Here is a 25,672-nt window from a genome sequence, read left to right as displayed (position 1 = left end):
GTTTTATCATTGCTGACTTACAGCTACAGTATTATCTTACAAGATTTGTGTAAAGTAAATGTCCTCTATGATTTCATGTAAATCCTGTGGTATAAGTAGGAGAAAGTCAAAGACTGTGGCTTTACCTAATGGTCTCCACGGAGGTAGAAGTTTCTGGACCAAATTGATTCAGTTACATATTTTCCCAATTAGATTGTTACTTAAAAAAGTACCAATTTCCAAATTTGTGCTGAGTTTTGAAAGTGAATTTTAATATTCTTAGTATGGTAATATTTTCCTACTTGGGTATAGCTTTCTGTATAACAAGATGTCATTTTACGGTTGATTCATTTTAGCGTCTAAGATGTCAGCATTTCACTATAGGAAAGTTTACTGCCACACCCTCCTGGAGACATGTGGGGTGTGGAGACCCCTGGAAACAAAAAGGTGAAAATGTGAGACAAGTTTAAGATCTACATCAAGAAACAATTCATATCTTTTGAATTTTATTTTATGAAGTTGATATTTGTCTATTTACTTGGACTTTAAATGTTATATTATAAATATCATATCTTATGCATTATCTTTAAAGTTTTATTATACTGTTGTGGATTGAACTGTGTCCTCCTGAAATTCATATTTTGAAACCTTACTCCCAGTACCTGAGGGGATTACTGTTTTTGAAGATAGAAGCTTTAGCGAAATACTTAAGATGAAATTGTTACCAGAGGTCCAGAGCCTTTGTAAGAAGAAATTTAGGCACATAAAGAGACCCCAGGAATGGATACTGTTAAAGAAATGACTATAGAGTAGTATATCAGAAGGTGGCCATCTGCAAGAAAGGTAGAGACACTAGGGAGAGGTGCACACAGAGAAAGCTATGTGACAGTGCATCAAGAAAGGGGCCTTCTGCAAGTAAGGCAGGGGACCCTAGAAGAGAATGAGAATACATTGTTTAGTCAGGTAGTCTGCGAGTCCCAGCTGGGATGGGAGGCCAAGGAAAACAGGAGGAACTTCAAAATTAGAATCAAGGTAATTACATGGAGACTCCATAAGCCTCTCATTTAGCCTTGACAATGATCAGCTGGTGGGGAAACTGATTTCAACTCTTTTCATCTATTGCACCACTTGGCTTGTGAAAGGCACAGTTCTGTAAATTCTGTAATTATATCCATGAGTACTTTAGCATGCATTTCTGAAAGCAAGTGCCCTTTAAATGCAAATATCATACCCGCATTTTTGTCAACACTTCTTCTGTATGATAAATTGTCTAATATGCTATTCATATTTATAAATTATTTCCTATCTTAATATAGGCCTTAGGACTCTTCTCCATCCCACATCCTTTTCTTCCCCTTTATCCTTGCAGTATTTTCTAGGTGGAGCTGCTTTTGTTGTCTTGTGATTTATTAGAGTATAGCATTTGCTCACTATGTTTCTGTTTGCTATGCTCATCTATGCTGGATTTGATTTTGTTTTTGTAAAGTGGCAGTCTGTGGCCTACAAGAGATCATGTACTGGTGAACCATCCTCAATCTTATGCTCCCAAATCAAATCCTTAACACCAGAAATGGGTTACTGCTGCAAGATATTTGATTGCACTGTGAACCCTGGGAATGTGTTATTTACTGAAAAACCCTGTTTCTAGTTATGGTGTGACTCAGCCCTTAGCACACATCTTTAATCTCTCTGTCTGGAATCCAGACATGCCCTTAGTACAGACTTTTAATCTCAAACAATGAAGGTAATGCTAGTTTGTAGAAGAAAGCACCATGTTTGAAAGTGATGTCTAACTGAGTGACAAAGTGATGAATCAGAGAAATATTTGACAGAATAGGATATTCTCATGAGGAGAGGAAAAGGGAGCTACTTAGGGGCAGTGCAGAGACAGAAGGAAGCAGGTTTTCTAGGACAGTTGTACAGAGACAGGTTGCAAAGAAGAACAAGCTAGACATAGGTGAAGACAGAATGAGTCAGAGAAGGAGCAGCAATCAGAAGATTAGAATACATGGCCAAGCAGACCAATTCAGGAGAGTCAAGACAGAGAGAGAGAAACCAAACTGTGTCAGTCAGATTGAAGAGAAATTTGAGATGGAAAAACTGAGGTTGAGCCAGTCAACCAGAGATAAGAAAGAACAAGAAAGGGGAAGCTTATTCAGCAGCAAGTCTCAGAGGTTAAAAACATTCTAGGCCTAGGTAAGCTTTTACAACATCTAGAGCCTTCCAGAACTAGGTCTAGATGAAAAGCCCGAGGCAATAAGCCTTAGAGGTGACAATTACTTCAGGTGAATAAAAATTAAAATTACAAGTTATGTCTGGTTGGGTTGTTGGCCAAAGAGATCCTGTAGACACACCAAAACACTACAGGCTATATTGCCAATGCAAAAGGCTTCGCAACCTAACAGTAAGACCCTGTTGCCGAAATAATATACTTACTTATATCATGGAACATGGAAAAATAGAGCTGGAAGCTTCACCCCTACTGATTAGCATTCATGGTGTTGGAAGTTACCCTACATGCTACTGGAGGAGAAACATAATCATTACTATTACCCTGCTACAAACCCTGTGACCTAAAATAGCAAGCTGCCAGCAAAATGTATAATAGTGGCATACATATTATGGTAGTAACCAACCACTTTGAAAAAATTGGATTTAAGGCTCACTCCTTGAGATGGAACCCATGCCTGACATTGCTAAACTAGAATAGGTTATGGGCACTAGGGGAAAACTAACAACTATTATTTCACTAAATGAGCATAGCAGCAAAGTAACTCCTAATGACACATTGCTCAACCCTCACCAGAGAAGATTCTGTTTGCCATAGATGATGGTTAATATAGAAACACACAACCAGACAAGGTGCAGACAGTGAGAGAGCTTGGAGCACTCAGCACTATATATGATGTCTTCATCAAAACCCTTCTTCTCTTGTGACTCATGGATGTATGCAGAAGAGGAAACAAAAACACCTTCTGGCACCAATAGGAGGAGAAGCCCTTGGTCCTGTGAGGGCTCGTTTCCCCAATACCAGGGGAATACCACGGTGTTCAGGTTGAAGTGGGTTTGTAGGAGGGGGAGCATCCTCATACAAGCAGGGAGAGGGGGAATGGAAGAGTGGGGAATTGGAAAAGGGGATAACATTCGAAATGTAAATACATAAAATATCCAGTTTTAAAAAACACTAAGAGCCACAGGTGTTGAGTGAGTTCAAGGAGACAGCATCTTCTGGACTGAACAGGACTGATGGATATACAAACTGGCAGAAACTGTGACCGCATTCACAAGACCTGCACAGGTTCAAAGCAGACAAAAATTCCAAAAAGAAGATCAAGTTTTAACTAAAGACCTTGGACTTAAACAATTACAGATCTAATGTTCATCACAAGGACTGTAGGCACTTTAATTTTGCTACTTATGCTTTTAGTCATGTCAAATGAGTAATTTCAGCTGCCTTTGCTACAAAACAAAGCTAAAAGATCACCCAGGTATCTCTGCTTGATAGCAACTGTTCTTTCATCCATTTCACGAATGTGACCATTGGACTATTTACATATGGCATACTACATCATATTCTATACCAGTGGTCTCCACCGTAATGCTGAAGTTTAAAGCCAGCCCAGCTTATACAGGGAGATCAGTATGGTATAGTTAATTACATTCAAGATGTTATTTATTTCTAATTGGGTGAGGGGACTTTTTCAGAGTATTAAATCACTCATCAGATTTCCTATATGTCCGAGAAAATGTTAAGAAAGTCCTGCCAAAGAAGTAACCTTCTAACTAGGGACAAGAGAGACAGGTTCAGTTGACACAGCCCATGACAAGACCCATTAGACAACAAGATGCTAAGATGCTTTAGATCACTGTGGCTGTTGTCATGAAAAATGCCCTCATAGGTTCCAGTATTTGAAAACTCAGTGCCCAGTTGGTAGTACGGTTGGGGACAGGTACCTTTGGGTGTTTCACCTTTGCTAGAAGAAGCACATCAGTAGACTAGGTGGGCTTTGAGAGCTTAGAGCTTCACCTTACTTCCAGTTCTTGTTCTCTTTGCTTCCTGGGTGTGGTTGAGGTGCGATGTCTCAGCTCCTTGCTCCTGTTGCCATTATGGATGCTCTGGAACCATAAGCCAAAGTAAATTCTTCTAAAAGCCATGTTGGGTCATCATATTTTATCAAAGCAATAAGAAGAAACTAATTATATTTAGGAGTTTAGTTTATGTTGCTGTTGTTGGCTGCTGCTACTGCTGTTTTAAAACAGAGCTTATGTAGCCCAGGTTGGTCTTAAAGTCAGAATATTCTTGCTTTGGGTGTATGAGTGCTAAGATTTATAGGTCTGTGCCATTATGCATAGCTTAGGTATGTACGGTTTTGATTTTCCTATTTTAGAGACAGGGATGAATATGTCCAAAGAAAGTGGTGACAATGCTAAGTAAAAATACATCCTCTAAAAGAAGGGAAAAGTAATTTCTTTCTAAGGAGAGGACGAAGCAGAAGAAACATACTTTGTCTTATATTTCTTTTGAAGATTTGTCCTAATGGAGTATATAGCTCTTTCTATCCTACTTAAACACAATGGCATGGATTGCAACTGGGGCCAGGATTCCCAGGCATCGGCAAGGAAAACAGTCATCGAGTGGCTAGCCTTCCACAGCACATGGAAAGGTACAGATTTCAAATACAAACACGCAGTTCAAGAAGTTAAGTGTAAAATCACTCAAAGGTTTTACTGAAAGTGAGGCTGAGACCCGATAGAAAATAGGACACTGATCTCTCACCCTGTACACAAATCAACTTAAAATGAATCAAAGACCTGTAATCCAGATCTGAAACTGTGAAACTACACAAGGAAAGCATGAAGGCATCGGTGTAGACAGCAACTTTCTGACATTGGCTTCAAAGCACAGGGGACCCAATATTATATGACTAGAATTAGATCTAGTAACATCTATGGGAATGAAGTATGGGGACAGCAATGGTTCTCAAAAGGAGAGATAAAGTGGCCAGTAAATATATTACAAAGTTCAATGTAGTTCTATTAGTCATGAGGGAAGTGTAACTAAAATCTGCAATAATGTCGTCACACTTAACAGAATGGCTGTTATCAAAACTAAAGAAATGAATGCTGGTGGGATGTGGAGAGTAAATGAATTGTCATTGATCAAGGTGATAAACATTAGTACAACCATTAGGAAGAGCATTATGGAGAGACTTCAGAAACTAAAAGTACTTCTATTTGACCCTGCTAGCTCTTGTCTGAGAACTCACCCCAAGAAAATGAAACCAACATAGGAAGAGACACCTTGGTGCTGTCCACTGCACCATTCACAATAGCTAAGATGAGTCCTAGGTGCCCTGCAGTGAACAAGAGTGGACTTTACAACACAGTAAAGAAGCACACCTGAATATTATCCAGCCATAAAGAAAAATGAAATCTTGTACATTTCAGAAAAATAATAAAACTGAAGGATATTTTAAAGTAATTGAGTCAGATGTACACAAGTACGTATTCTCTCTCATACGTGGTGGATCTGGAGACTTGGTTTAAATGTAGAGCAGTGATTATTAGCTGTTGGTGAGGGAGGGAGTGGGAAAAAGAAGGCTGACTTTGATTGGTGTTCTCTTCTGCGTCAGCTCATGCCCTGAATGCTACTGTACTTTCTTCTTAGCTGATGTCCAGGCTGCAACCGTATTTCTCCTAGTTTTGATGTTTTCATTAGCATGTATTAACTATATCTAATAATGGATTTCATTCCGATGATTTCATTCAACTGCATTTCAAACACACACATCTGAGTTAACATTTTCTTATCTCCCTTATTTCTTTTATAGACAAAATTTAACTGTGCGAGGTGGCCTAAAGTTACTGGATTTCAACACTTTTCAATAAAATAATCGTTGCAGAATATTTGATCACACTGTGAACGCCAAGATATTGTGTTACTTACTGAACAAAATCTGTTTCTAGTTCTGTTGTGGCCCATCCCTTAGCAAATAACTTTAATATCATTGGCTGGAAAACAGATAAGCTTTAGCATACACCTTTAACCCCAAACAATGAAGGTAAAGTTACCTTGTATAAGGAAGCACCCATGTTTGAAAGTCATGTCTAATTGAGTGGCAGACAAAGTGACACATCAGAGGAAGATTTGACAGAATAAGATATGCTCAACTCTCATGAGAACAGAGAGGAAAGGGAAACTACTTATGTGGCAGTGCAGGGAAGAAAGAAAAATAGGCAGTTTTACCAGGACAGTTACAGAGAGCAGGGCAGAGGGAGAAAGGGGGCAGCTTTACTGGAACAGTTATACAGAGACAGGTTGCAGAGAGAGAACGAGCTAACATAGGTGAAGACAGAGAGCCAGAGAATGAGAAGGAGCCAGAGATTAAAACACATTGCCAAAGTTAGTAAGAGACAGAGAAGAGCAATTAAGGAGAAGCTGAAAGAAGCCAGGTTGAATCAGTCAGCTTGGAGAGGAGTTTAAGCCAGAACAGCTGAGTTGAACCAGCCAGCAAGAGATCAGAAAGAACTGGAAAGGGATGAATTTATTTAGCAGTAAGTCCCAGAGGCTGAAAATATTCTAGGCCCAGATTAGATTGTATAGAGGCTAGAAGCTTCCAGGAAGCTTCCAAGAGGATCATTTATCAGGAGAATAAAAAATACTTTTCCAAATTATTGCAGGTTTTAAAACTCTCCTGAAAATTACAGTGATGAAACCATTATAGTTCTGCCATTTGGAATAGTTCTGAATAAAATATTCTACACATTCCTAACAGTAAATTTACTGTTCAGAGTTTTTCTCACAGATCTCTGTTGTAGAGAGTGAGACTTCAATTCAATGTGCATCAATCTTAGATTATCCTGTTAAAGTAATGAACTGATGGAGTCTTTAAACCCAAATCTCCAGTTACATATTCTGTTCTAATTCTGAGTGTTAGCTGTGAGCTTTTGGCCTTTTATTCTTCACAGAAATAAATGGAAGTTTTGAATCAGTCGAGTCTAGAGATGCTAAAGTCATAAAAATGTCATAGACAATTGGTTGTGGATCATTTCCATGGCTTACTTCATTGGTGACTGGAAACATTAAAATATAGTCTGAAAAATGAATTACTTTTTAAGTCCTGAAACTTCACTTTGGGCCTCAGAGTTAACATGGAAAAGGGAAAATGTATCACTTTAATTAAATTGCACAAACATCGGTATCTGTTAGTAATCCGTGTATTTAAATATCCATTACTGTATACCACTCTATTTCTGAAGGTCAAAACTAAAACTAAAGTCGAAGTATCATTATTACTGATTTTATTTCTTGCCAGACTAGGATAGACAAGAATTTTTATGAGTGCAGATTCTGAGTCTGCTTCCTGCATTATAGTTTGAAAATGTCAGGACATATGCACCATTTACTGTCAATCATCATGATCGTTATGGAATACATGGATTTTGAAGAGAAACCAGTTGGAATAGCTGCACCAATCCCTGTGGACTATATGAGACATTAAAGAATGAAGCCGAGATGTGCTTCCTCTCCTAGCTATCTGTCTGCCCTTCTTGCTTACGAGGACGTTTTCTCATCTCCAGAATCCAGCCCACAGCAGATACGTTCTGATACCGTGACTGGCGCAGATACAAGTTGTTCATGTTAAGATTCTTTTGTGTATTGAAAATAGAGTTTGCATCAGGCGTTAGTGAGAGCTGTTTCTAACTCTGCAGACACCCCTTGATTTCTTTACCTTGATCTCTTCCTTGTGTTTGTATAGACCAGGGCAGGCCATGGCACACAAGTGGAGGTCAGGGATAAATTTTTGGAGCCGGTTCTCTCTTTCTACAACATGGGCCCCTGAAATCAAACTCAGGCTCCTTTATTGCTGAGTTATCTCACTCTCCTGATACCTTCAGTCTTGTATATTCCTGTGTCTTTTATTCAGTGTGGTCTTTCAGATGTCTGGGCTAGTGAAATTTCCATTTCGCCTTTAATCAGTAGTTCCTCAGTATTATGCAATACCTTAGAAAACAGTTAAGGAAGGTGGACTTCAGTTGTTTAACTATATATTCAATAATCTGAACAAATCAAGCAGATCTTTAAAAAAGAAAATATTCAGCTCTCGATGTCAGGTACTACAGCCATGGTACTATGCACGGCCAATGTCTTCTAAGATTTCATCATCTACTGGAGAACAGAGGCAGAAGGTGAAAGATACAAGGTGTTAAATGGTGACAGGTGGTGTGATCTCAGAGCAGGGAGGAGACCATCGCCCAGGCTGTGTTCTGTGTGGTTACCAACCTCCTGCTTTTCCCAGTCTTACGGTGTTTGTGTTGGAGATAACCGTGGATGTTCATCTTGCCAGTTAGCTCCATTACATTAGCTGTCTTTGCTAATGTGTTCTGGCAGAGGCCTTATTTCACTTTCGTTTTATCTCACACAGGTTAATGAAGTGTCTTGTCAGGAGTAACAGTAGTCACATGGCTGCAGACTGCTAAGCTCCTCGCTAAAGCCATGCTGAGTTCTAAAGCACAGCTTTCCTGTGAGAATGGTACCTCTCTCTCTTGTTCTCACACCCTCTTTCCCTTTTGTCCCTTCTCTCCACGTGTTTTTGGCCAGCCTCTACTCTTCTATTTCTCTCTCTCTTTCTCTGCCCCTACCAACTCCTAACTCCCCTCCCCACGCCCTGAATAAACTATTCTATACTAAAGATCTATACTAAAGAGAGAGAGAGAGAGAGAGAGAGAGAGAGAGAGAATGGTAGTTAAGGGAAAGTGACATTTAAGGAGATGACAGATGCAGTACAGCTGCAACATGTATGACCGTAAATCTCTTATATTCCTCCCTTTTACATTTTATACATTTTTACACGTATAAAACAACACTTAGCATCTTTACCATTTTTATATACAAGCTGGTATCATTAAGTACACAATTGTACGTGGCTGTCTCTGCCATCTGTTTCTATTTCCAAGCTCTTTTGATCTAAGACTGAAAGTCATCTTTCATGAAGCAGTAAGTTGTTTCCACTCCCACCCCCTATCTTCAGTCTTTCTGTGGGTTTGACTCAGTATCCAACATAAAGGCATTTGTCTTTTGTGATTTATTTATTTTACTTAGTTATAGCTGTAAGCTTTTCATGTATGTTGAAGCATGTGCTGGAGTACACATCCTTTTGTATAACTGTATCCTTATGTATAGGCTGTATTTTGATTTCTCACCTATCTGTCCTAGACACTTGCGTTTCTTCCACATCGGATCTCTTGTGAAAGACGCTTCTGTGTACAGGTGTACAAATTCCTTCCTTTGAAGTTCTGAATTCTGTTGTTATTAATGACATTCACCATGGTGTGCAGTAGACCTCTTGAACATATTCCTCATGACTGAAATTTTGTGTCCTTTAATGAACATCTTCCCCAGCTTTCTCCCTAAGCCTCTCACAACTGTTATTCTACACTGTGTTCCCATGAACTCAATTTTTAGGGATCTACTTATAAGTGAGACCATGTGACATCTATCTTTCAGGGGTTTTTTTTTTTGTTTTGTCTTAATGACCTCAATGTGCATAGGCGCTATTGTGAGTGGCAGGATTTGCTTCCTTTTCAATGCCAAATGTGTATATTTATTGTGTGTTTCAAACCATTTATCCAACATTTAGATTGATTCCATGTCATACCTATTTATTGAATAATGTTGTAATGAACGTGTGAATGGAGATGATTATTCTACATACTGAATTCACTTCCTTTGGATATACACACACTTTGAAGTGATGTTTTAAGATAATATCATAGTTCTATTTTTATTTTTTTCAAGCCACCTCTCTTATTTTTTGTATTGGCTCTATGAACATTCATTCCTACCAACAATGTTCAAGGCTTCCTCCTTTCTACACCTTTTCTTAAACAATTGCCATCTTTAACTTAAAAAAATTTTATAGCCTCACTCTGTAGCCACGGCTGGCCTGGAACTTACTGTGTCAACTAGGCTGGGCTTCAACTCACTCTGAGTGGCTGTTTCAAGCCCTTGCTTCCTTGTCTTCTCTGCATGCTGGACAGTACCTCAGACTATGAGTTAAAACAAACCCTTTCTCCCTAACATTGATTTGGTCATGGTCCTTTATCACAGCAATGGGAAAGAAAATGGAAAAGCAAGGACCTACCCCATTGGTTTGTTTGTTTTTGAGATATGGTCACATACTTTTAAAGTAGGTTGCAGTGAAACTCACTGTGATCTAGGCTGTCCTCAAACAAATAGCCATCCTCTTGCCTCAGCATGCTGAGTGCTAGAATTATAGGTGTGAGGAGGGCCCAACCCAGCTCTAAGCTGTATTATTTAAACCATATTCCTGGTGGTGCACTTGAGAAAGCTGATTCTAGAGGTCAGGAAGGGCAGAGAATACACTATGATATCTGAAAATTTTTTGCAGTTGAGGGAAGCAAGGGCAGCTGGATGTCTGGAGTTAGAGGGAATTACACAGCCATTTGCTTTGGCTGCCATAAAAATAGATCTTAGATGGCTACAACAAGAGAAAGCTGTTTCCCAGCAGTGTTAGCGGCCGGAGAGTCAACTGACAAGATGTAGTAAGATGGCATTCACCTGAAGGCAGCTTCTGGTTTCTAGATTGCTGCCACCTAGTTGTACGCTCTGTGCCTCTGCTCTGAACTCACACAGGTAGAGAGAACAGACTACTGAGTCTGTCTCTTCCTGTGTTTTTTATTTTTGAGGATAATTTTAGCACTGATGTCTACCTCCCTTGCAGTTTCTCTTGTATGATATTTCTATTTAAATTTGTTCCATTAGCGCCGACAAAGAGGTCGTGGCAATGGGTTCTTACTGCTTGCACACAGCAGCAGTGTGAACATGGCTGTGTGTGGCTCTATCTTCTTAAGGCTCTTGAGACTTAATTTTAGGATCAGGTTTGTTCATTATAACATATATTGTTGTCTTCTTACCTCATTTTCCACCTGCTCTTTAAAAGGAATGGACTGATAAATGGTATACAGGCAAGCTTCTAGTTAGCGTAAGAGAAAAAGAAGACCCCAGAAGAGAAAGAATGGAGAAAACATTACAACCAGTGATACAAAACAGAAAGCATCATTAGAGTCTATTATGAACAACAGTATACCAAAAATTTGGGAAACATAGATGAAATGAATAATTTTCTATATACTTATTGCTTTCTAAAACTGAATCATGTAAGTGCCATAAAAAACTGTGTTAAGAATGAAGTATTCAGCCTCTTTTGTAAATCTGTTTTTATTTGAATTTTGCTGGTTGGCTTCCTGTTTTTCTTTAGCTTATTATGTTAGGTGCATCGGTTTGTAATCATTTTATCCTCTTGCTCTTCTGAACCTTTTATTAATATTTAAGAGTCTTCATTTTGTCTCTTGTGACCAGGTTTGGTTGAAAATTCATTTTGTTTAATGTTTGCATAGCCAGGCTTGCTCTATTGTGTTCTTTTTTTTTTCCAAAAAAAATTACTTCTTATACTTTTATTTGGTATCAAAAGAGATATTGTTCTTTTTTGTGTCATTTGCAGCTAATTTGCATCTGGACAGCACATACAGAAATCATATTTTTAATTCGCTCTACCACGTGTCTTTTGAATGGAGACTACATCCTATTCTACACTAAAGGAACCTCTGATAAAGGGGGCTGTGGTCCCTGTGCTGATTGTTTTCTGGATGCCTTACAGCTTTCTGTTTGTCCCATGTTTCTTGCTTTACTTTCCTCCACTGTGTCTGTCTGATTATTGTAATGATGCACTTAAGTGCCTTCCTCATTTATTTTTCATTATGCAGCGCAGCCTGGTCCCAGGCTTGGGATGTCGCCTCCGTCTTCAGAGTCCTGGCATTATAGGCAGGCACTAACTTTCCTCACTTCATGTCTCTTTTTCTGTTACGTGTATTCTTTAGCCATTTTCTTTGTATGTATCATATTTAGTGCACTAAAATTAGGACATTCTAACTTGGATATGTAGCCACTTTACTGTAGTAACATTGCTGTGTGTGTGTGTATGTGTGTGTGTGTGTGTGTGTGTGTGTGTGTGTGTGAGTGTGTGTGTTTATTGTGCTTTTGCTTTTTTAAAATAATTCTGGTCTGTTTATTTAATTTGTGTTTTTATTCTCTAAAGAGAGAAAGAAAGGGCTTGGAGTTAGATGGTTGGGGAAGGTAGGGTAGATGTGAGAGACATTGGGAGAGGAAAACTATCATCAGACTATATTATATGAAAACAAATCTATTTTCATTAAACACCATCATGTGTATTTAACACACACACACACACACACACACACACACACACACATTTGGCTTTTAACAGCTTGATCATGATAAATATTGTTACATGTCATTAGATATATTTTTATTAATGCCTTTAATCAAATATGTGGAAAATTCAGTCATTATTTATTTAAATGACCTTAGCTTTGATAATGAAGTCTATCACTGAACCTGGAGCTCACTGGGCTAGCCTGCCAGTCAGCAAACCCAGGGATCTTCTTGTATCTTCCTCCCCGGTGCTGATCACAGGAATATACGTCTACGCTCAGCTTTGTAAGTGGAAGTGGAGAATTTGAACTCAGATCCTCATGCTTGCACAGCATCACTTTACCAGCTGAGCCATCTTCCTAACCCCCATTCTAGACCTTTGACGGCATGTATGTTGGTCCAGTTGGTGGGGTTATTCTGGCCTCAAAAGCTCGGTTCACTTTCTTCTGATTATTTTTCTCTCTGCTCCTCACATACATATAAACTCCATTATTGCATCTTCAACTTCACTGCCTCTCTCTCGCTCCTGCTAGAATCTTCACTTGAACACCTCAGGAAACTGTCCATTTCAGTTAGAGGATGGCTATACTCAAGAATTCTTTTCTGCCTCTTACTAATTTTCATGTTTCTCTGGTATGTTTGTTTCTACATCATTTTCTTGATCTTTTTTTCTCTTTTTGAATTTGCACTAAAGTTTTTGTACATGTTTTTCTAAGGAGAGCTTCTGTTGGCTTAGTTTTCCTTTTGCCTTATATGCCTTAGGATATTGTTCTTGAAAACTACATGTTGGAATCTGACGGTGCTGTAACTCTGGAGATTGAGTCTGACCTTTGCCACCTCTTGTGTTTTATTTTGGGTTTTACTGTTGTAAGGAGGTCTCTGGGCAGAGGATCAGTGTGAGATGTAAACTTAAGTCTTCTCCAGCATTTTTTGATCTTCTGCTATCTTCTGGTCACTTAAATTTCTCTTGTACAGATTGTTGCTTTTGTCTAGCTTGCCAAACATAGCTCACAAAAGATCACAGAAACATAAAAGGTTTAGAGGAAAAAGGTATCAGTTCCTCACATTTCCTAGAAGTCACTGTAACAAATGGAGACAGAGCTTGTGGCATTGACGGAGATCTGTGACATCAGTGGTCCTATTTCTTCTTCTGCACCTTTAGGTAATGAGCACCAGTTATAGCAGGGATCACTGGTACTGGGAAAGTAGTTATTGGTAAACTCTATCTTAGTCTGAGTTCTCAAAGTGTGTACCAGCTTTTCCAGGGACCCAAGCACATCTTTCTGTCATAGGGTTAAAGTGGATAGGATGGGTAGGGAGTACTGGCTAGGAGCTGAACTGGCTTTGAAATCCTCTGATCGGCTCCAAAGTTCCAAAGTAGTTACATTCAACAGATTCAGCCAGTGACATTTCTGCCTAGATGGTAAAACAGGTTTGAGAGCACCCTACTCTCTAGTCCTAGAATCCTTTTGTTCTTTGTTTTAGTGTATCTCACATTTCATCTTTATATTAATCCTGTAAGGCAAGTTACTTTTCATAATATAGTTTATTATTTTTCTCTTGTTTTGAGAGAGTGAGAACATGCAATGTTGATTTTCCTGGGTTTGAGTTGCCTCTCTTAGAATGATTGTTTCCAGCTCCGTCCATGATCATGAATGTCTTTCTACCTCTGGGTTACATCACTCAGGATTGTGTTTTCAAGTTCCATTCATTTGCCTGCAACATTCATGGTGTCTTTATTTTTAATAGCTGAGTAGTGTTCCATTGTGGAGATGTACCACATTTTCTGTGTCCATTCTTCTGTTGAGGGACATCTAGTTTGTTTCTAGTTTCTGGCTACTATGAGTAAAGCAGTGTCCTTGAGCAAGTGTCCCTGTGGTATAGTTGGGTATTTTTGTGGTATATGCCCAGGAGTGTATCTTGAGGTAGAGTTGTTCCCATGTTCTGTCCTGCAGGACAGTCAAAGAGGGTGAAGAGGGTACCTGGAAGAGAATGGGGGACAAGAAACATGAAAAAGGACGACAAGACAATAGTCTGATCAAGGCAACAATTTTATTTTTTCCGAAGGCTGAATTTATACCATAGCAGGGGTAACAGAGGGAGGGGGGAAGTGGGAAACATCTACACAAGCCAAGGACAAAGTACTCTTGTGGTCAGCTGATCAACAGGGTGTTGGTTTCTCAGAAAGGTCACAAGTTTGTCATATCATTAGTCATCCTGACCACCACAAGTTTGTCATATCATTAGGCAACCTGACCACCAGATTTGTATTCATCTTCTACAGCTGTCTGGGGATCTTCCATGAACCCAGTCATACCTAAATCTAACTATAATATTAGCATCAATAATGGAGGGTTTTAAGGGCATTGCTCCCTACATTCCCAGTTTTCTGAGAAATCATCAAATTGATTTCCAAAGTGGTTGTACAAATTTGCACTCCCACCAGCTATAAGGGGTGTTCTCCTCGCTTTGTATCTTCACCAGCACGTGCTATCACTAGAGTTTTTAATTATTTTTCTTACATTTGTTTATTTTATTTATATCTGGTGCACATGTAGAGGTTCAAGGATATACAGTGAGGTGTATTTCTCTCCTTCTGCCTTGTGCATCTCCTGGGATCAAACTCATGTTGTCAGATTTGGCATCAAGCACATTTGCCTACTGAACCATGTTGCCTATCCAACATTCATGGATGGATACGAAAACCTAGCAGTTTGCCCAAAATTTTGCAAATAATATATATCAGAGCCAGTGTGTATTCTATGTCTTTAAAATCTATAGAACACCCCTGAGATAGGAAAGATAAAATAGTTAGCATGAAAATCAGAGAAGCAACTCTCATGAGCCACTTCAGATTCAAGAGAACAATCCTTAAGGATCTAGAGAAGTGGAGGATGAGGTGGACCATGACCAAATAACATGGCTACGAGCTCAGTTGGTAAAGTGTGTATTATAGAGTACTAAGTTCATAGTGTGTCTCACATCACCTGATGAGTTTGGTGCACCCTCCAGAACCACATAAACCAAGCTCATTTACTAAGAAATGAGACAGTGGGATCAGAAATTCAATATCATTGTCGTAGTCAGTTTTCTGTTGCCAAACATACACATGACCAAGGAGGCAACATTTATAAAAGACATTTATAATTGGGGGCTCACTTATAGTTTCAGAGGTGTAGCCCATTATCATCATGGTGGGAAGCATGGTGGCACACAGACAGGTATGATACTGGAAAGGTAGCTGAGAATTCTACATCCAGATCTGCAAGCAGCAGGGAGAGATAGGAAGAAGGAGAGACAGAGACAGAGAGAGGGAGAGGGAGAGAGAGAGAGAGAGAGAGAGAGAGAGAGAGAGAGAGAGAGGAGAGAGACAGACAGACAGACAGACACACACACAGGGGAGAGAGAGAGAGAGAGAGAGAGAGAGAGAGAGAGAGAGAGAGAGAGAGTCAGAGAGAGACAGACAAAGGGAGGATAGGAAGGAGGGAGGGAGGGATTGGGCCTGACTTGAGATTTTGAAACCTCAAAGGCCACTTCCAGTGACATCCTTCCTCTGACCTTGCCACACCTCCCAATCCTTCACAAATATTGACACATACTGATGACCAAGCATTCAATTGCATGAGCCTACAGGGACCATTTTCATTCCAACCACCTTAGTCATCCTCAGCTAGGCAGAAATTCCAAGGCCAGATAGTAAGCAGTAGGCAGAAGCTGAGTCTGGGTGGAAAGTTTACCAGCCCCATGCCTAAGGAGGATTTGGTTGAGAGAGTAAGTAAAAATTTAGTGAAGAATCAACACAGGAATTGAGGGATCTGTGAGTTCCTTTTAGTGGTCTAGCTCATGGAGAAAGTCTGTTTCAAAGACTGACTTTTGGTCTGCTTGTTTTAAAATTAAGCAAGTGTAGAATGGCCTTATTTCTAGTATCTCTAGGGTTCATACTTCAGAATACACTTTTGGGAATGTGAATATTGGTGATGGTGTTCTCTATGGATATATTTCAGAAGTTCGATAGCCACATGGCCAGGCAGTTCATGGTTGCCATATTATGTGAAATAGGAAGACATGGTTCATGTGTTTTATTTAAGATCATTTTAAAAATAGTACCTGCATGGCCATGTAAATATTAAAAAGTATTCACAAAAAGTAAAAGTATCTTCCTTAGCTTTTTAATTTTTTTTCTCTAAAGATATTTACTATTAAAACCTTATTTGGGGGGTTGGAGAGAGGGGTCAGTGGGTTAAACGCACTCTGCCCCTGCAGAAGACTGGGGTTTTATTCCTAGGACCCACATAGAATTTTATGCCATCTGTAATTCTGGTTCCAGGGGATTCAACATCTTTTCTGTCTTCTGTGGGCATGAGGCACACATGGTACACAAGCATATGTGTGAGCAAAGCATCCATACTCATAAAAAATAGATTTTTATAATGTTCAAAAATAAAATTTTCTTTTTTCATACTTCTAGTAAAGTATTTCCAACCTGTTATTATATGAGCACACATTTTGTAAGTTACAAAAACATTATATTCTGGTGGTGCCTTGTATCTTTTAAAAATAAAAGCCGTGTTTTGTAGATCCTAGTAAGACACTGCATTTACGTGTTCCTGCAACCTCTTCCAGGTGCCTAGGGTCCTTTCACTGCTTGAATATGGAATTTATCCGTTACCCATAAGCTTTTATGTTATTTCCAAAGTTTTGCTATTCTAATAATACTGTAGTTTATTCACAATTGTTCAATTTCTAGATCAAAGGATAAGAATATAGCTTTCTAAAGAAATTCCAGTGCATCTGGGATGAGTGCTATTTCTAAGCAAAGAAGGTCATAGAACTTGGGGTTAAAGTGGAACATAAAACACAGGCCAGGAAGAAACCAGAACCAGAGATGATATGTGGGCCCAAGACAAGTCTGTGTGATAGGAATGATAAATATTTGGGGCAATAATTTTAAAAATGGCCTATACACATTAATTAGCATATCTCTTCCTGGGAATATTTAAGAATAATACTTTAAATGTCACTGTGCTTTATTGCAACAATAAAAGTGTAACTTTTTATAACTGCTGTTGTCTTTGGTTTCATTGTGAAGATGGTACTCATTACTGTGTGTGATCTGAAAACGCAAAAGCATTTAAATCAGTAAACATATTCCGCCTATAAATACCAAAGAGATAACAATACATCAATTTCTTATTTGTGTTTTGGTTTCTACACGGTTGAAATTATACTGTATATGTACTTATATGAAACGTTCCTTTGCTAATCACCTTGACTGTGTTAACTTACTTATTTTGTCTTTACATTGTCTGTTTCTTCCCCTTTAGGTAATAGAAACCTAACACTGTTTTGGAACAAATTCGAAGACCAGCATAGCAAAGACACAGACAGCTCTTTAGAGGCTCTGCAATGGCGAAGGAGACAAGCCATGGCTATCCCATTCATCCTACAGTGTGGTGAGTGCTGAATGCCAAACTGGCAAATATTTATGATTTCCTTAATATTCAAGTCATGGTGCTAAGAAAACAACACAGGGTAAAAATTGGAGTTTGCTTCTAAGGAGTTACTGTCTAGGCAAGAGTTTAAAATCAGTACAATAGAGGGGAAATGGGGTATGTGAAGGATTTGAGGCAAGGAGTTTTTGAGCATGGGGTGAAGAAGAGTGGTGTGTGAAAATGTAGGCGAGATTTTATGACACAGCATATGAGAAAGCTGCTATGATTGGATTTCAGAACATGGATAAGATGGTTGATATCAGATATATACCTTAAAAATACTTGTGATAGAACACTAGAAACAACCACTTTTCTATTTTTAATATGTAAAACTTTCTTACATTTAAGGTGTAACATTGTGTCTAAGGCTAATAGGAATTCTGTAATCTTAATAACAAAGTAAGTGAGGGTGAGTAAATGAGGAAAGGTAGGAATATTTTCTCCGGTAAATGCCTTTATGTGTCTTGAATTCAAAGCCAAGGTTTTTTGATAAACAATGGGAGGTTGTCTTAGTTTGGGTTTTATTGCTGTGAAGAGGTACCATGATTAAGGCAATATTTATAATAAAAACCCATTAATCGGGACTAGCTTACAGTTTCAGAGGTGTAGTCCATTATCACATGGCAGGAAGCATGGCAGCATGCAGGAAGACGTGGTGCTGGAAGAGCTGAGAGTTCTACATCATTTTTTCCCTTTTTTTTAAAGTTGGATATTTTTTATTTACATTTCAAATGTTATTCCCTTTCCCAGTTTCCTGTCCATAAGCCCACTGTCCCATTCCACCCTCCCCCTTCTTCTATGAGGGTGTTCCTCCTCCCCAGCAATCCCTCTGATCCCGCCTCCCTGCCCTGACACTCCCATAAACTGCTGGGTCCAGCCTTGAAGGGACCAAGGGCTTCTCCTCCCATTGGTGCCCAACAAGGCCATCCTCTGCATCATATGCAGCTGGAGCCAAGGGTCTATCCATGTGTATGTACTCTTTGGGTAGGAGTTTAGTCCCTGGAAGCTCTGGTTGGTTGGTATTGTTGTTCTTACCAGTTGCAAGCCCCTTCAGTTCTTTCAATTCTTTCTCTAACTCCTCCAACAGGGACTCTGTTCTCAATGGTTCAATGGTTTGCTGCTAGCATTCGTCTCTGTGTTTGTCATGCTATGATTGAGCCTCTCAGGAGACAGCTATATCCTGTCTGCACTTCTTGGCTTCATCAATAGTGTCAAGGTTTGGCATATATATGTATAGGCTGGATTCCCAGGTGGGGCAGGCTCTTAATGGCCATACCTTTAGTCTCTGCTACACACATTGTCTCCATATCTCCTCCTATGAATATTTTTATTCCCCCTTTTCAGAAGGAGTGAAGCATCTGCACTTTGGTCATCCTTATTCTTGAGCTTCATGTGGTCTGTGGATTGTATCTTGGGTAATTGGAGGTTTGGGGCTAATATCCACTTATCAGTGAGTACATACCATGAATTTTTTTTCGGATTGGGTTACCTCACTCAGGACGACATTTTCTAGTTCCATCCATTTGCCTATGAATTTTATGAAGTCATTGTTTTTGATAGCTGAGTAATATTCCATTGTGTAGATGTACCACATTTTCTGTATCCATTCCTCTGTTGAAGGGCATCTGGGTTCTTTCCAGCTTCTGGTTATTATAAATAAGGCTGCTATGAACATAGTGGAGCATGTGTCTTTGTTGTATGTTGGAGCATCTTTTGGTATATGCCCAGGAGAGGTATAGCTGGGTCCTCAGGGAATACTATGTCCAATTATCTGAGGAACCTCCAGACTGATTTCCAGAATGGTTGTACCAGTTTGCAATCCCACCAACAATGGAGGAGTGTTACTCTTTCTCCACATCCTCACCAGCATCTATTGTCACCTGAGTTTTTATCTTAGCCATTCTGACTGGTATAAGGTGGAATCTCAAGGTTGTTTTGATTTGCATTTCCCTGATATCTAAGGATGTTGAACATTTCCTTAGATGCTTCTTGGCCATTCGATATTCCTCAGCTGTGAATTCTTTGTTTAGCTCTGTACCCCATTTTTAATAGGATTATTTGAATCTCTGGAGCCTTAACTTCTTGAGTTCTTTGCATATATTGGATATTAGCCCTCTATCAGATGTAAGACTAGTAAATATCCTTCCCCAATCTGTTGGTTGTCATTTTGTCCTAATGACAGTGTCCTTTGCCTTACAGAAGCTTTGCAGTTTTATGAGATTCCATTTGTCGGTTCTTGATCTTAAAGCATAAGCCATTGGTGTTTTGTTCAGGAAATTTTTCCCAGTGCCCATGTGTTGGAGGTTCGTCTCCAATTTTTCTTCTATTAGTTTGATTGTACCTGGTTTGATGTGGAGGTACTTGATCCACTTGGACTTAAGCTTTGTACAGGGCTATGAGAATGGATCAATTTGCATTCTATATGCTGACCTCTAGTTGAAACAGGACCATTTGCTAAAAATGCTATCTTTTTTCCCCTGGATACTTTTAGCTCCTTTTTCAAAGATCAAGTGACCATAGGATAGGTGTGTGGGTTCATTTCTGGGTCTTCAATTCAATTCCAATGATCCACCTGACTGTCTCTGTGCCAAAATTGTAGTTTTTTTAAAATCACTCTTGCTCTGTAATACAGCTTGAGTCAGGGATGGTGATTCCCCCAGAAGTTCTTTTATTGTTGAGAATAGTTTTCCCTATGCTGGGTTTTTTGCTATTCCAAAAGAATTTGCAAATTCCTCTTTCTAACTCTATGAAGAATTGAGTTGGAATTTTGATGGAGATTGCATTGAATCTGCAGATTGCTTTTGGCAAAATGGCCATTTTTACTATATTATTCCTGCCAATCCATGAGCATGGGAGGTCTTTCCATCTTCTGAGATCTTTGTCAATTTTTTTCTTCTTGTCATGCAGGTCATTCACTTGCTTGGTTAAAGTCCCACCGAGGTATTTTATGTGATTTTGGACTATTGTGAGGAGTGTCATTTCACTAATTTCTTTCTCAGTCTGTTTATCCTTTGAGGAAAGAAAGGCTACTGAGTTGTCTGAGTTAAATTTATATCCAGCCATTTTAATGAAGTCGTTTTTCAGGGTTAGTAGTTCTCTAGGGGAACTTTTGGAGTCACTTAAGTATACTATCATATCATCTGCAAATAGTGATATTTTGACTTCTTTTTTTCTAGTTTGTATCCCTTTGACCTCCCTTTGTTGTTGGATTGCTCTGGCTAGGACTTTGAGTACTGTGTGGAATAGGTAGGAAGAGAGTGGGCAGCCTTGCCTAGTCCCTGATTTTAGTGGGATTGCTTCAAGTTTCTCTCCATTTAGTTTGAGGTTGGCTGCTGTTTTGTTGTATATTGCTTTTACTCTGTGTACATAGGAGCCTTGAATTGCTGATATTTCTTTTTTTTTTCCTTCAGAGCTGAGGACACTGATATTTCTAAGACTTTTAACATGAAGGGGTGTTAAATTTTGTCAAATGCTTTCTCAGCATCCAATGAGATGATCATGGGATTTTTTTTTCCTTGAGTTTGTTTATGTAGTGGATTACATTGATGGATTTCCATATATTGAACCATCCCTGCATCCCTGGGATGAAGCCTACTTTATCATTATGGATGATCGTTTTGATGTGTTCTTGGATTTGATTTGCAAGAATTTTATTGAGTATTTTTGTGTCGATATTCATAAAGGAAATTGGCCAGAAGTTCTCTTTCTTTGTAGGGTCTTCGTATGGTTTAGGTGTAAGCATTATTGTGGCTTCATAGATGGAATTTGGTAGTGCTCTGTCTGTTTCTACTTTGTGGATAGTTTGAACAGTATTGGTATAAGATCTTCTATGAAGGTCTGATAGAATTCTGCCCTAAACCCATCTGGTCCTGGGCTCTTTTTGGTTGGGAGACTTTTAACAACTGCTTCTATTTCTTTAGGAGTTATGGGGTTGTTTATATGGTTTATCTGTTCCTGATTAACTTTGGTACCTGGTATTTGTCTAGAAAATTGTCCATTTCCTCCAGGTTTGCCAGTTTTGTTGAACATAGGGTTTTGTAGTAGTTTATTATGATTTTTTTTAAATTTCCTCAGATTCTGTTGTTATGTCTGCCATTTCATTTCTGATTTCCTCAATTTGGATACACTGTCTGTGACCTCTGGTTATCTGGTTAAGGGTTTATCTATCTTGTTGATTTTCTCAAAGAACGAGCTCCTGGTTTTGTTGATTCTTTATATAGTTCTTTCTGTTTCTACATGGTTGATATCAGCCCTGAGTTTGATTATTTCCTACTGTCTACTCCTCTTGGGTTTATTTGCTTCTTTTTGTTCTATGCTCTCTCCAGTTTCTTTTTGGTGGCACTCAGAGCTATGAGTTTTCCTCTTAGCACTGCTCTCATTGTGTCACATAAGTTTGGGTATGTTGTACCTTCATTGCCATTAAAATCTAAAAAGTCTTTGATTTCTTTTTTTATGTCTTACTTGACCAAATTCTCTTTGAGCAGAGCATTGTTCACCTACCATATGTATGTGGGCTTTCTGTCATTTTTCTTATTATTGAAGACCGGCCTTAGTCCACGGTAATCTGATAGGATTCGTGGGATTATTTCATTCTTCTTGTATCTGTTAGGGCCTGTTTTGTGACAAATTATATGGTCAGTTTTGGAGAAGGTAGCATGAGGTGCCGAGAAAAAGTTATATTCTTTTGTTTTAGGGTGAAATGTTCTATAAATATTTGTTTAATTCATTTGTTTCATAACTTCCATTAGTTTCTGAATGTCTCTGTTTAGTTTCTGTTTCCAAGATCAGTCCATTGATCAGAGTAGAGTGTTGAAATCTCCCACTATTATTGTGTGAGGTGCAATGTGTGCTTTGAGCTTTAGCAAGGTTTCTTTTATGAATGTGGGTTCCCTTGCATTTGGAGCATAGCTATTCATAATTGAGAGTTCATGTTGGTGGATTTTTCCTTCCTTATCTTTTTTGATAACTTTTGGTTGAACGTTGATTTTATTAATTATTAGAACTCTAGCTTGTTTCTTGGGAACATTTGCTTGGAAAATTGTTTTCTAGCCTTTTACTGAGGTACTGTCTGTTTTTGTCACTGAGGTGTGTTTCCTTTATGCAGCAAAATGCCATGTCCTCTTTAAGTACCAGTCTGTTATTCTATGTCTTTTTATTGGCAAGTTGAGTCCATTGATGTTAAGAGATATTAAGGAATAGTGATTGTTGTTTCCTGTTATTTTTGTTGTTAGAGGTGGAATTATGTTTGTGTGTCTCTCTTCTGTTGGGTTTATTGCAAGGAGAATACTCTCTTGCTTTATCTAGGGTGTAGTTTCCCTCCTTGTGTAGGACTTTTCTATCTATTATCCTTTCTAGGGCTGGATTTGTGGAAAGATACTGTGTAATTTTGGTTTTGTCAGGAAATATCTTGGTTTTTCCATCTATGTTAATTGATAGTTTTGCTGGATATAGTAGCCTATGCTGGCATTTGTGTTCTCTTAGGGTCTGTGTGACATCTGCCTAGGATCTTCTGGCTTTCATAGTCTCTGTTGGGAAGTCTGGTGTAATTCTGATAGGTGTGCCTTTATATATTACTTGACCCTTTTCCCTTACTGATTTTAATATTATTTCTTTGTTTTGTGCATTTGTTTTTTGACTATTATGTGATGGGAGGAATTTCTTTTCTGGTCCCATGTATTTGGAGGTCTGTAAGCTTCTTATATGATTATTGTCATCTCTTTCTTTAGGTTAGGGAAGTTTTCTTCTATAATTTTGTTGAAGATATTCACTGGTGGTTTAAGTTGTGAATCTTCACTCTCTTTTATCCTTAGGTTTGATGTTCTCATAGTGTCCTAAAATTTCCTACATGTTTTGGGTTAGGAGCTTTTTGTGTTTTCATTTTCTTTGATGGTTGTATCAATGCTTTCTGAGTTATTTTCTGCCCCTGAGTTTTTCTCTTCTATCTCTCATATTCTGTTGGTGATACTTGCATCTATGGCTCTTGATCTTTTTCCTAGGTTTTCTATCTCCAAGGTTATTTCCCTTTGTGATTTGTTTATTGTTTCTATTTCCATTTTTTAATCCTGGATTTTTTTTTCAATTCCTTCACGTGCTTGGCTGTGTTTTCCTGTAATTCTTTTTTTTTTCCCACAGTGAGACACAGAGCTTTTATTAGCCTTTCCTGCTCTCGGTGTCCTCACTGTCCCCTCCTCTGGACACAGCATTCTGGAGGAACAACAGGAAGTCAGGAGGCCCCAGATGAGTGTAGTGTCTGCTCCACAGGTCACAGCCTGGTACGATACCGGATGGGCACATCTTCCTCCGGCTGCATCAGGCCAAAGCCATATCTGCTAAGGTCAAACTCCGGGACCTCTGTGTCCTCACTGACCAGCTCCAGGTCAAAATGAGTCAGCAGCAGGACCACAAACTGTTTGATGATGTTGATGGCATAGCTCTTCCCCAGGCACTGGTTGTGCCCTGCGCCCCATGGCATGTTGTAATTCTTCAGCCGTTTCCCATCTTTGTAAAAATCTTTCTTTTCTGACCCATCTGGGTTCAAGAACCGGTTGTATTTAAAGACCTCAGGTTCTGTGTAGGTTTCTGGGTCCTTCTGGGGACTCAGGAAAGGAAAGAGGAGAAGGCGGTCACCGCGTCAAAGAGAGAATTCCCTCTCATCTGCCATAGGCAAGGCCAGATCTGCCATGACCTCACGGGTGATGAAGGGGGCGGCTGTGAGCCAGAGGGTCTCATTGAGCACACTGTCTAGCACAGGCATGCTGTCCAGAATCTTCTGCAGGAGTGCGATCATCTGTAAAACAGGCTTCTCTGCTTGCCAGACGATGCGTTTCAGCTCTGCCTTCCTGTAATTCTTTAAGAGATCTTTTTGTTTCCTTTATAAGGGCTTCTATTTATTTGCCTATGTTATCCTGTATTTCTTTAAGGGACTTTTTATGTCCTTCTTAAAGTCCTCTATCATCATTATGAGATGTGATTTTAAATCCAAGTCTTGCTTTTTCAGTGTGTTTGGACATCCAGTACTTGTGTTGGTGGGAGAGCTGGGCTCTGATGCTGCTGAGTAATCTTGCTTCTGTTGCTTAGTTTCTTGTGCTTGCCTCTCGCCATCAGGTTGTCTCTGGTATTAGCTTGTCTTGCTGTCTCTACCAGCCTCTTGACCCTCCTGTAAGTCTGTGTCACCACTCCGGTAGACCTGTTTTCTTTCAGCCTGGTCTGGGTATAGAGAGCTGTCGGACTGGTTCAGCTCTTGGAGCTGGCAGAAACTAGGTGGATCCTGTTTGTGTGTCCTGAGGCCTAATTGGGGGTTGCTTGGAGCAGAAGACTTGGAGTTATCTCTGCTCTCAGGTGTGTCAGTGCTCCTGGTGCCTGACTTTCAGGTCTTCGTGCAGGCAGAAACTGCATGGGTCCTGCCCCTGACTGCTTGTAGGTCCCTGTGCCCAGAGGGTACTAGTTGGGTTCCTCTTGGGCCAGGAATGTGAGCAGAAATAGTTGTCTCCTCTGAGCTCTTAGGATTATCAGCACTTCTGAGAGTCATTCTCTCTCTCCCATGGGATTTGGGTACAGAGAACTGTGGAACCAGTTCAGGTCTGGGCACAGGCAGAAACCAGAAATTAGTTCTACATCTTGATCTGAGGACAACCATGGGGAGACTTAATTCCACAAGCAGCCAAGAAAAGGGTTATCCATCTATATTGGGCAGAGCTTGAGCATAGGACCTCAAGGCCATCCCCACAGTGACTCAATACCTCCAAGGCTACACTACTGTAACAAGATCACAACTCCTAATAGTGACACTTGTCATTGGCATATTCAAACCACCACAGAGGTATCGGGAAATTGTCAGTAGAAGGACAGCGACATCAAATCACCAAGCACTTGACGTACCTTCAAGCTGCTCTCCAAAGGCCTTGGAATTAAGAACAATACACTTTCTATCACCTGCAATGCAGTA

The 25,672-nt window shown here is 39.4% G+C and overlaps 1 protein-coding gene across 1 annotated transcript in view; it reads left to right on the top strand.

Moving 5' to 3' along the window:
• The window catches only part of Morc1 (MORC family CW-type zinc finger 1), a 205,472-nt gene that overhangs the window by 114,773 nt on the left and 65,027 nt on the right, over window positions 1-25,672 (top strand). Inside the window, exon 15 of the mRNA NM_001172090.1 lies at window positions 17,560-17,688. Coding sequence (NP_001165561.1) covers window positions 17,560-17,688 — 129 coding nt within the window. The remainder of the gene's footprint in view (window positions 1-17,559; window positions 17,689-25,672) is intronic.

The sequence above is a fragment of the Rattus norvegicus genome, chromosome 11 (assembly GCF_036323735.1).
Source record: "Rattus norvegicus strain BN/NHsdMcwi chromosome 11, GRCr8, whole genome shotgun sequence".
In the NCBI taxonomy this organism is placed as follows: Eukaryota; Metazoa; Chordata; class Mammalia; order Rodentia; family Muridae; genus Rattus; species Rattus norvegicus.
Note: the sequence above shows the minus strand (reverse complement) of the source record. Positions and strands in the feature narration are given on the sequence as shown.